The 12726-nt window shown below is 36.4% G+C and overlaps 1 protein-coding gene across 1 annotated transcript in view; it reads left to right on the top strand.

The window, feature by feature from the left end:
* KNDC1 (kinase non-catalytic C-lobe domain containing 1) overlaps positions 1 to 12726 on the top strand; it is a 266031-nt gene that overhangs the window by 207316 nt on the left and 45989 nt on the right. Inside the window, exons 25-26 of the mRNA XM_053692913.1 lie at positions 2955 to 3037; positions 7380 to 7530. Of these exons, the coding sequence (XP_053548888.1) occupies positions 2955 to 3037; positions 7380 to 7530 (234 nt within the window). The remainder of the gene's footprint in view (positions 1 to 2954; positions 3038 to 7379; positions 7531 to 12726) is intronic.

Below are 12726 nucleotides of genomic sequence, written 5' to 3'. Positions count from 1 at the left end.
TGCTGGGGTGCAGTCTGGAATTCCCTGAAAGCACAGGGTTTGTGAACTCAGGAAGAGGCCTTCCTACCGATAAATATTCTGAAATTAAGAGCGATATTCAATGCTCTTCAGGCGTGGCCTCAGCTGGCTTCGGCTGGATTCATCAGATTTCAGTCGGACAACATCACGACTGTAGCTTATATCAATCATCAGGGGGGAACAAGGAGTTCCTTGGCGATGATGGAATTTTCCAGGATAATCCGATGGGCAGAGACTCACTCTTGCCATCTATCAGCGATCTATATCCCAGGGGTAGAGAACTGGGAGGCAGATTTTCTAAGTCGTCAGACTTTTCATCCGGGGGAGTGGGAGGTCCATCCGGAGGTGTTTGCTCAACTGGTTCAGCTATGGGGCACACCAGAATTGGATCTGATGGCGTCTCGTCAGAACGCCAAACTTCCTTGTTACGGATCCAGGTCCAGGGATCGTCAGGCAGTACTGATAGATGCTCTAGCAGTACCCTGGTCGTTCAACCTGGCTTATATGTTTCCACCTTTCCCTCTCCTTCTGCGTCTGGTTGCCAGAATCAAACAGGAGAGAGCTTCTGTGATTTTGATAGCGCCTGCGTGGCCACGCAGGACTTGGTATGCAGACCTGGTGGACATGTCATCTCTGCCACCATGGACTCTGCCACTGCGACAGGACCTTCTGATTCAAGGTCCGTTCAAGCATCCAAATCTAATTTCTCTGCAACTGACTGCTTGGAGATTGAATGTTTGATTTTATCAAAGTGGGGTTTCTCTGAGTCGGTCATAGATACCTCGATTCAGGCTCGAAAGCCTGTCACCAAGAAAATATATCATAAGATATGGCGTAAATATCTTTTTTGGTGCAAATCCAAAGGCTACTTATGGAGTAAGATCAGGATTCCTAGGCTTTTGTCCTTTCTTCAAGAAGGATTCGAGAAAGCATTGTCAGCTAGTTCCTTAAAAGGACAGATATCTGCTATGTCTATTCTATTGCACAAGCATCTGGCTGATGTCCCAGACGTTCAGGCTTTTTGTCAGGCTTTAGTTAGAATCAAGCCTGTGTTTAAACCTGTTGCTCCGCCATGGAGTCTTAATTTAGTTCTTAATGTTCTTCAGGGGGTTCCATTTGAACCCATGCATTCCATAGATATTAAAATTCTATCTTGGAAAGTTCTGTTTCTAGTTGCTATCTCTTCAGCTCGAAGGGTTTCTGAATAATCTGCATTACAATGTGACTTGCCTTATCTTGTTTACCATGCTGATAAGGTGGTTTTGCGTACCAAACCAGGGTTCCTCCCTAAGGTGGTTACTAACAGGAATATCAATCAGGAGATTGTTGTTCCTTCTCTGTGTCCTAATCCTTCTTCTAAGAAGGAACGTTTATTGCACAACTTGGACGTGGTTCGTGCTTTGAAGTTCTATTTGCAGGCAACCAAAGATTTTCATCAATCATCTTCTTTGTTTGTTGTCTATTCTGGGAAACGTAGGGGTCAAAAGGCTACGGCTACCTCTCTTTCCTTTTGGCTGAAAAGCATCATCCGTTTGGCTTATGAGACTGCTGGACAGCAGCCTCCTGAAAGAATTACTTCTCACTCTACTAGAGCGGTGGCTTCCACATGGGCTTTTAAAAATGATGCTTCTGTTGAACAGATTTGTAAGGCTGCGACTTGGTCTTCGCTTCATACCTTTTCCAAATTTTCCAAATTTGATACTTTTGCTTCTTCGGAGGCTATTTTTGGGAGAAAGGTTTTGCAAGCAGTGGTGCCTTCCGTTTAGGTTCCTGTCTTGTCCCTCCCTTCATCCGTGTCCTAAAGCTTTGGTATTGGTATCCCACAAGTAAGTATGAATCCGTGGACTCGGTACATCTTGCAAAAGAAAACAAAATTTATGCTTACCTGATAAATTTCTTTCTTTTGCGATGTACCAAGTCCACGGCCCGCCCTGTCTATTCAAGACTGATAGTATTTTTTATTGAAAACTTCAGTCACCTCTGCAACTTATAGTTTCTCCTTTTTCTTCCTTGGCCTTCAGTCGAATGACTGGGGGTGGAGTTAAGGGGGGAGCTATATAGACAGCTCTGCTGTGGTGACCTCTTTGCCACTTCCTGTTGGGAAGGATAATATCCCACAAGTAAGGATGAATCCGTGGACTCGGTACATCGCAAAAGAAAGAAATTTATCAGGTAAGCATACATTTTTTCTTTTTTTTTCTTTTTTTTTCTTTCATGATTCAGATAGAGCATGCAATTTTAAGCAACTTTCTAATTTACTCCTATTATCAATTTTCCTTTATTCTTACTATCTTTATTTGAAAAGCAATAATGTAAGTTTAGAAGCTGGCCCATTTTTGGTTTACAATCTGGGTTGTCCTTGCTGATTGGACAGCACCAATAAACAAGTGCTGTCCAGGGTCTCAACCAAAAATTGGCTTGCTCCTTAGCTTAGAGTAAATTAGAAAGTTGCTTAAAATTGCATGCTCTATCTGAATCATGAAAGGAAAAATTTGGGTTTAGTGTCCCTTTAAGCAACTTTCCAATTTACTTCTATTATGAAATATGCTTTTTTTCTCTCTGTATCTTTTGCTGAAAAGCATATCTAGCTAGGCTCGGGTGCAGCATTGCTGTGCTGAGAGCTAGCTGCTGATTGGTGGTTACACATTCTTGTCTTTTGTCATTGGCTGTTGTGTTCAGTTACCTCCCAGTAATGCCTTGGTGCTCTTTCAATAAAGGATACCAAGAAAATGAAGCAAATTTGATAACAGAAATAAATTGCCAAATTGTTTAAAATTGTATTCTCTATCTAAATCATAAAGAAAGATCTGGGGTTTTATGTTCCTTTAAGTGAATAAATTACATTTTGAAGGTTTACAAAATGTTTACCGATTCCCTTCTCTACCTTTTAATAAAAACGTATTGTACATATATAATGTGTTTGTTATTTTTCTTAGGAAGTATTTCAGAAGTGCCATCCGGTACATTTCCTGAATTCACGAGCTCTGGGACTTAAAGATAAATCTATTAATCTGCCAAAGTAAGTATAACTGAAAGTGATTTATTTTGTCATTAAAAAAACTAGCAAATCATTTAGCTTAAATAGACAGGAAATTCAAGATTAAACTTACTTGATTCAAAAAGAGCATGCCATTTTAAACAACTTTTTAATGTACTTCTGTCATCCTTTTTGCTTTATTTTCTTCGTATCCTTTGTTGAAGAGAATTCCTAAGTAGGCTGAGTTGCTAGCTGGAGATTGGTTGCTGCACATATATGCCTCTTGTAATTGGCTCACAAGATGTGTTCAGCTACCTGCCAGTAGTATATTACTGCTTCTGAGCCTACTCTTCAACAAAGGATACAAACAGAACAAAGCTAATTTGATAATTAAAGTGCATGTTCCATCTGAATCATGAACATTTAATTTTGACTTTACTGTCCCTTTAAAGGGACAGCAAATTTAAAAGAATGTAATCAAGCAGTAAAGACTTATCCAGAATTGCCAGATTTTATTTAAAAATGTTATCTAAAGTAATTTGTGTAACTTTCAAAGTGCAGTGTTTAGACTGTGCAACAACCATGTCAATTCAATCTCTTAAAGGAACAGCCTAGTCAAAGTTCAACTTTCATGATTCAGATAGGGCATGCAATTTTAAACAACTTTCCAATTTACTTTTATCATTAAAAGTACATTTAGATACAAGGTAATCACATAGGTAAAAAGTATATTAATATAACCGTGTTGGTTATGCAAAACTGGGGAATGGTAAATAAATGGATTATCTATCTTTTGAAACAATAAAAATTTTGGCGTAGTCTGTCCCTTTAAAGATGGGGGAACACCAAATTGCATGCTCTACTGCCTGCCCCATAGACTTGTTATTTGGGTCTTAGTTTTTAATGTGAAGCAGCAGGAGTGTGCTCTGCACTACAGTCTAATGTGGTAGAGCATCTGATCGGTTGTGCCTTTTTTTTTTTTCTTTCTTCATATATATTGGCGCCTACCTTACAGCTATACAGTACATATAGTTATGCTCCCTGTTAGGGTCAAAATATATAGTTTTATCTAAATCCATTCAAAAACTATGATAACATGTTTAAAGGGCCATAATACCCAAATGTTTAAACACTTGAAAGTGATGCAGTTTAGCTGTAAAAAGCTGACTAGAAAATATCACCTGAACATCTCTATGTAAAAAAGAAAGATATTTTACCTCAAAAGTTCCTCAGTAGCCACATCCCATTGTAAAGGACTTCTAAGCAACAAATCAGTATGTCTGTCCCAGGACAGCTAAGGGAGTGAGCTTACGTGCACACTCATCTTATTTCCCTATTCAGCTTAAGAAAGTTTACAATGAAATCTCATGAGAGTTAAGTGAAATCTCATGAGATCACAGTAAAAGAGTCCATGACCTCAGCACTGCTGATGCTGATTGGCTGCTGTTCATTTCTTCATTTTTATTTTATTTTTTACCTGCAGCTGGGCAGCAACTGAGTATAACTTTTACACAGAACTTACTCTGGTGAGCTGAGGAAATTGTGAGGTAAAATATCTTCCTTTTTTACATAGAGATGCTCAGGTGATATTTTCCTGTCAGCTTTTTACAGTTATACTGCATCAGTTTCAAGTGATTTAGCATATGAGTATTATGTCCCTTTAAATATGGTTCTTTGATATGCATAACTGAACTTTGTTGAGAGTAGCGTCTCTTAAAGCACCGTTAAATACAGTAGAATTGAATAATTGACATATACACAATAAAAAGACAATACAGTAGGAGTTGGAGCTGCAGAAAGTGTACATATAAAAAAGGTGGCATGTTTTGATAATAGAAGTATATTGGAAAGTTATCTTTAAATTGCATCTGAATCTTTAAACACAGGGACATTAAACACTAGGGGGCCGATTTATTAAGATGCGGGCGGACATGATCCGCTGTAGCGAATCATGTCCGCCCGACATCGCTAAATGCTGACAGCATACGCTATCGGCATTTATCATTGCACAAGCATTCCTTGTGAAATGCTTGTGCAATGCCTCCCCCTGCAGATTTGCGCCCAATCGGCCACTAGCAGGGGGTATCAATCATCCCGATCATATTCAATCGGGATGATTGCTGTCCGCCGCCTCAGAGGTAGCGGATGAGTTAAGGAGCAGCGGTCTTAAGACTGCTGCTTCTTAACCTATGTTTCCGGCCAGCCTGAAGGTTTGCGCGTAAACAGCTGCATTTGCAGTTACATAAATCTACCCCAATGGGCCAGGTTACAAGTGGAATGCTAAATATTGCTTTCATGAAAGCGAAATTTGCACTCCACTGTGTAATACCAGTGCACGCTAATGTGCGCTCGCATTAAATGTTAACGGCAATGCGAACACAAGCTTGCGTTTGCATTGCTGGCAAGCATTGCGCTCACGAGATCGCGCTTCCATAGGCTCCAATGGGAGCCTCGTTCTGATGCCGTCAGGGACGGCATCAGAACCTCGCGCAGTGAAGGGGTAAGTAGCGCAGCAATGGCAACATGTTTTTAAATATATATGTATATGATTATATACATATGTATTTATGTGTTAATATGTGAATATACACATATAAATATATATGTATATAGTCATATACATATATATTTACTGGGAACACACAGTTCCCGTAGACCGCAATGTAAAGGCACTTTTCAGTGCCTTTTTTTTTTCCTAACACCTCACTGCCACAAACTTTATACCCCAAAAACTGCCTAGTGCAGTTGTTTTTTATTAAAAAAAAAAAAAAAAACTACTTTTTTTTTTTTTAAATAAAAAAACTATAATGCCCTCTATTTTGAGGGCATTTGGGGCACTTTTAGAAAATTAACCAGAGATTGGATCTTTGATTAATTTTCTGAGCGTTAATGCTACCGTGAGCTCATGGCAGCAGTAACCAGACACTTGTAATGGCTGGTTAATTATCGTGTTTGCCCGTTTGCGGGCGCACGATAATTTAGTGCTCTACTTGTAATCTAGCCCTAAATAAATAATTAATACAATGATGTATTCAGAACAAATATTTGCCTGAGAAAAAAAAAATATACTGTACATGCATTTTTTTTAAATGACTATTTTTTTTAAATATTGAAACAATAACATGCTAATGTTCATAAAGCAGTGTGTGCCGCCATATTGCAACTTAGGTTTCTTTTTCTGCTTAAGCCAATTAGGGACTGGTATAAATGTCTTATTAGAGTGTGCAACCAATGACTGTGGAGATTACAGCTATGTCTGCACTTCCACTTTTAACAAGAATTTGGGAAGCCCACAATATTTAGAATTAAATTACAGGAAATGGAACAAAATAAATAATAAAAGTATATTGCAAAGTTGTTTTACTACATACAATGAAACATTTTATATTAATATCTTAAAGTGTTTAATGTCACTTTAATTTTGAATTTTATGTCCTTTAACCCCTTAAGAACAGCTGACATACCCTGTTATTTCCACATTAATAAGAGACCCACGCTATAAGAGGGCTTTAAACCCGTTAGGAGACGAGACATACAGGGTGCGTAGCTGTTTTTAAAGGGACACTAAACCAAATTTTTTTCTTTCATTAATTCAGATAGAGCATGCAATTTTAAGCAACTTTCTAATTTACTCCTATTATCAATTTTTCTTTGTTCTCGTTTTCTTTATTTTAAAAGCAGGAATGTAAAGCTTAGGAGCCGGCCCATTTTAGGTTCAGCACCCTAGATAGCGCTACATTTAGCTACCAATAAGCAAGCGTAACCCAGGTTCTTAACCAAAAATGTGCTGGATCCTAAGCTTTACATTCCTGCTTTTTAAAAAAAATAAAGATAGCAAGAGAATGAAGAAAAATTGATAATAGGAGTAAATTAGAAAGTTGCTTAAAATTGCTTGGTCTATCTGAATCATCAAAGAGAAAAAAAATGTGGTTTAGTCTCCCTTTAAGGGTTAAATGCATGTTAAAGGGACACTGAACCCAAATTTTTTCTTTTGTGATTCAGATAAAGCATTCAATTTTAAGCAACTTTCTAATTTACTCCTATTATCAAATGTTCTTCATTCTCTTGGTATTTTTATTTGAAAGCAAGAATGTAAGTTAAGATACCGGCCCATTTTTTAAGAACAACCTGGGTGCTGTCCAGGGTCTGGACTTTCTTTTTCAAATAAAGATAGCAAGAGAATGAAGAGAAATTGTTAATAGGAGTAAATTATAAAGTTGCTTAAAATTGCATGCTCTATCTGAATCACAAAATATTTTTTTTGGGTTCAGTATCCCTTTAATTAGCAGAGCACTTTCATTTGCTGATCAACCACTGGTAAAATTAAACCAATGAGCTAATGCATGTAATCTTGTATGGTGACCGACAGATGTTTGTTTCACAGAATCAATCACGCTATGACTGTTCCTGTAGACGCTTCCAGCCTGTTTGTGCCGAACTGCACACAAGACAGATATCTCTTGTATATGTTGCAATTTGCAGAAAATGTCAGTACTTGGGTTGCTGCTGAGATTGTGACGTGTCATACTGCTAAGGTAAGATGACAATACATTCTTGTTTTTAAAGGGACATGAAACCCAAAATGATTCTTTCATGATTCAGGTGGAGAATACAGTTTTCAACAACATTCTAATTTACTTATAGTATGTCATTTGCTTCATTCTTTAGATATCCTTTATTGAAGAAAAGCAATGCACATGGGTGAGCCAATCACATGAGGCATCTATGTGCAGCCACCAATCATCATCTACTAAGCCTATTTAGATATGCTTTTCAACACAAGATGTCAAGAGAATGAACCTAATTAGATAATAGAAGTAAATTGGAAAGTTGTTTAAAACTGCATGTTCTATCTGAATCACGACAGAAAAAAATGTGGGTTTCATGTCCCTTTAAGATGTTTTAGCATGCTTATATCTGCCACGGAATTCAAGGCTCAAAAAAGAGATAATTGTATAGATAAGTATGGAGCTGTGTATTTCCCCTTTTTTATAGGAAAAGTGAGAGATGTTTATCAAATACATTGGGTCGGTGCTAAGCAGCCCTTTCTTTAATCTGTCTTTTAGTTATTAAAAAGGACATTAAAGGGACAGTAAACTCACCAAAAAAAATAAAATCCTTTTTACTGCCGTTGTTTATCATTAGCCAATAACCACCAACTATTTGCCTTATTTGAAAAATCCTATCTGTATTTGAGTCTACAGACAAGGTTAGCCACTGTCATAATGTTCATATAAAATACATTGTTTTTCAGCGGTGACCGATTACGGAAAGATATGAAGTAGGGTTAGCCATGAAAGTCAGCAGGGTACATTTTAAAGGGACAGTGTACTGTAGAATGGACTTCCCCTTAAAGGGACATTGTACATTAGATTTTTCTTTGCATAAATGTTTTGTAGATGATTTATATAGTTTATCTAAGAGTGTTTCTGTAAAATGTGTAGTTTTGCTTATTTTTAAATAACATTGTGCTGATTTTCAGACTCCTAACCAAGCCCCAAAGATTTAGATGCATACTGATGTATACAGACTTCAGACTGCTTCTGTTTGTATAATTGGTCTATTCATATTCACGGGAGGGTGGGTTCTGCTATCAACCCCTTTCAGTGGGTGTTCCAGTCTAATCTCATCAACAGTGCTGAACTGGGAGCTTCTTAGTACATTTATTAAAAGGTTTTATACTGGATTTGTATATCAGTATCTGTGCATTGTATTCTTTATAGTAGTGTCTATTACATGCAGTTAAATGACAATTGGTGTATACTGCCCCTTTCATGTATTTCCAATGGGTTGTTTTATCAACTGCAGAATATAAAATTGAGTTTTTTCATTCTATACACAATGGCCTCCTTATCTAATCTCTGTCTGATTACACAAAAGCAAGTGCAACTGATAATGAACATTTTGTATACATATCTCCCACCCCCAAGGGGGGGGGGTTTATTCTTCAGTCTCGTTTGCATAGCTTTTCTATTACAATTATCTAAGTACTTACATTTTCAGAATGGGTGAGGATACAACATGACAAATTAATTAATTTCAAAAGAGAAAAATAAAGGTGAAGGATTTTTTTTTTGTAAACAAATGACAACAGGTAAAATGTTTGATTCCTTAAAAGGGGTATGAGTACCCTGAGTACACTTTTATTAGTTTGTGTCAGGACGAAACAACCAGCTCAATAATGTGTTAGCCTGTTCTATTGCGATTTACCACCTGTGTGCAGCTTCTTTTAAGCCCAGTAATGCTTTTTACGTAGTAGAACTTTCCTGTAGTATATCAGTCTGATCCTGCCTATTACGGTCAGTCCAGCGCCGAAATACCAGGCAATTCCTCTCCGAACAAGGAACACAATCGTTTCGGCCTTCATTGGGCCTCATCAATAAAGTGTAGCCATATTCCTCTATTCACATTGAGCAAGGAGTCCACGACTGGTTGTCCCGTTTTCCCTTAGGGAGACATAATACCCATAGAGAGAAGCGCACTCACAGGAACGAACAACCAGCTCAATACCATTGTTAGCCTGTTCTATGGTGATTTACCACCTGGGTGCAGCTTCTTTTAGCCAGTAATGCTTTTCACAGAGTAGAACTTTCCTGTAGTATATCAGTCTGATCCCGCCTATTACGGTCAGTCAAGCGCTGAAATACCAGGCAATTCCTCTCTGAAGAAGGAACACAGCAACCCCAGATGATCGTTTCGGCCTTTATTGGGCCTCGCCATCATGGCAAGTACATAATGTCGATAAAATGTACTTCAGCTTTTTATCTATCTGTTTCTGTGAGTTCGGTGAGTTCCTTATGTTTCTTTGTTCTATCTCCCGATAGGTCTTGCTTCCTACATTCTGTGTCTGCCTCCCCATGTGCAAGTGTCTTCCTGCCCATTAAAAAATATTAAAAGGAAATTAAACCCACATTTTTTCTTTTGTGATTTAGAAAGATCATATCATTTTACACAACTTTCCAATTTACTTCTATTATCTAATTTGCTTCATTCTCTTGATATAATTTGTTGAAAAGCATATCTAAATAGGCTAAGTAGCTGCTGATTGGTGGTTGCACATAGATGCCTATTGTAATTGGCTCACCCGTGTGCATTGCTATAACTTCAACAAAGGATATCTAAAGAATGAAACAGATTAGATATTAGAAGTAAATTAGAATTTAGTTTAAAATTGCATTCTCTATCTGAATCCTGAATGAAAAAATTTGGCGTTTCATGTTTTTTAAGGCTTGTAAATCTGTTAGGCGATTACTATTGCAACATCAGTCACATAATGACTAGCTAAACGCTCATGAAATCGCTCTTTTGAGAGAGTGGGCTCCAGTCTTTCAAAGTTTAATATGGTAAACATGGTTTCTTATTGGTCACATGCAATTGTATGTTAAAGCTCAGAGTCAAATATCTAATTAGGCAAATAAACAACTGTTTAGATTGTGATAGGATATTACCTAATTGAATTGAGATACATTCTGTGTTATTGGGCTTTAAAATTACAACTGATTCAACTATGGCTCCTGGCCAAAGGGAATCACAATTTAGATAATATATTAGAGAGTATTTTACCTCTGATAAGGTTTCCAAATGGAATAGTTCTTACCAAAATTGTTGTATAACGTGCAACTACCATAACTCGGATGTAGATCACTATTTTTGAAGCTGCCCATAAAAGTCATCAGTTTTGAAGAATAACGCAATATTGAGTTTCCAACTTTATAAACCTAAAGTCTGAATATGTTATGTTTTTTAAAGAATTTCTTAAAGGTGAAATGTGGTTTATTATTAATTAAAAAGTATCCTTAGCTTATGGATGAATAATGGTATTCCTACTTCACAGGATTTAAAATCATTATTGACTAGCCTGAAAATAATAGAAAAATGTTTTTTTTGTTTGTTTTTTTTTTCATTTTAAAGCTTTATTTATCATCAGGGTTACAATGAAACAAACAAGAATAACAAGCATATCAAGCATGTAATTATAGGGACACTGAACCCAAATTTTTTCTTTCGTGATTCAGATAGAACATGCCATTTTAAGCAACTTTCTAATTTACTCCTATTATCAATTTTTCTTCGTTCACTTGCCATCTTTATTTGAAAAAGAAGGCATCTAAGCTTCTTTTTTGGTTCAGTACTCTGGACAGCACTTTTTATTGGTGGATGAATTTATCCACCAATCAGCAAGAATAACCCAGGTTATTCACCAAAAATGGGCCAGCATCTAAACTTACATTCTTGCATTTCAAATAAAGATACCAAGAGAATGAAGAAAAATTGATAATAGGAGTAAATTAGAAAGATGCTTAAAATTGCATGCTCTATCTGAATCACGAAAGAAAAAATTTGGGTTCAGTGTCCCTTTAATATAAAACAGTGAGCAAGAAAGACAAAAATCTGTTTTATTTGATGTACAAAATAGATCATGTGATTTGTATTTTTTTTATGTGAAGGCTTTATTAAAACTCTTCAAAACAATATTCAGAAACACATTGTATACCCAAGTAAACCTGCTTACAGTAGAATTTCCAATTCATGCAATGGAGAATTATCTCCTATAAGCTTCTCTTCCCTTGGGCTGTATTAATGTTTTAGAATGTTAAGAGTTTTCCTTTTCTTTATTATTTTATTTTTGAGACATTCTTATTTAATAAATAAAAAAAATAAAAAATAATTTTAAAACCCCCAGCTGTCTAAAAGTACTTGAGCAGCAGGGGAGTGGTTCTTTCCACACATAAAATGCATATATTGCATTGGTGGATATCTCTGTTGATGCAGAACACCAAATCCAGGCAGTCATGACCCCTAACTCTGTTATTCTATTGGCTGTTTTGTACTGCTAGTCTGTATGACCCTCTCTGGTTTTTGATGACAAACTCATTACAGTCAGGAAAAAAGTAACCAGTCAGATTCCTTTTAGAAATTAGTGTGTCAGTCTGAACTGTGCTAATGAGTTATTTACATGTTCATGATTTACAATTAACCCCATCACTGATGTGTTGGCTTGCAGGAGGGCACCCTGCTGTTGGGGAGGCTTGTAGGAGGCCCATTTGCTGCTTTAAAGACTTGGGGCGGGAGCACTTACTGTTGTGAAGGCTTGCCGACTAGACCCCTGCTGTCATGGGCTCCGGTGCTGCTGCTATACTTTATAACTACTGTAAACAGAAATTTCCCAATATAGGATAACACACAGCCTATCTCCTGTATAAATGTTAGTCGCTGAGTCCCCTCCCAAAAGAACAAAGGGAACTATTCTTTTTGGTGTTATAATAAATTGTATTCTCCCCCCGTGCACAGTGAGCCCTGATATGTGTGTGTGTATGTATGTATGTATATATATATATATATATATATATATATATATATATATATATATATATATATATATATATATATATATGTGTGTGTGTGTGTGTTTATATATGTATATATATATATGTGTATGTGTGTATATATATATATGTGTGTGTGTGTGTGTTTATATATGTATATATATATATGTGTATGTGTGTATATATATATATGTGTGTGTGTGTGTGTTTATATATGTATATATATATATGTGTATGTGTGTATATATATATATATATATATATATACACTGTATGTATATATATATATGTGTGTGTTTATATATGTATATATATGTGTGTGTGTGTGTATGTGTATGTATATTATATGTGATAAATGGAGTGGTGCTAATCAGCTTGGTTATTTTATATATATATATATATATA

This window comes from Bombina bombina, chromosome 9, assembly GCF_027579735.1.
Source record: "Bombina bombina isolate aBomBom1 chromosome 9, aBomBom1.pri, whole genome shotgun sequence".
Classification (NCBI taxonomy): Eukaryota; Metazoa; Chordata; class Amphibia; order Anura; family Bombinatoridae; genus Bombina; species Bombina bombina.
The sequence above is the reverse complement of the archived record's forward strand: the minus strand, read 5'-3'. Positions and strand labels throughout refer to the sequence as shown.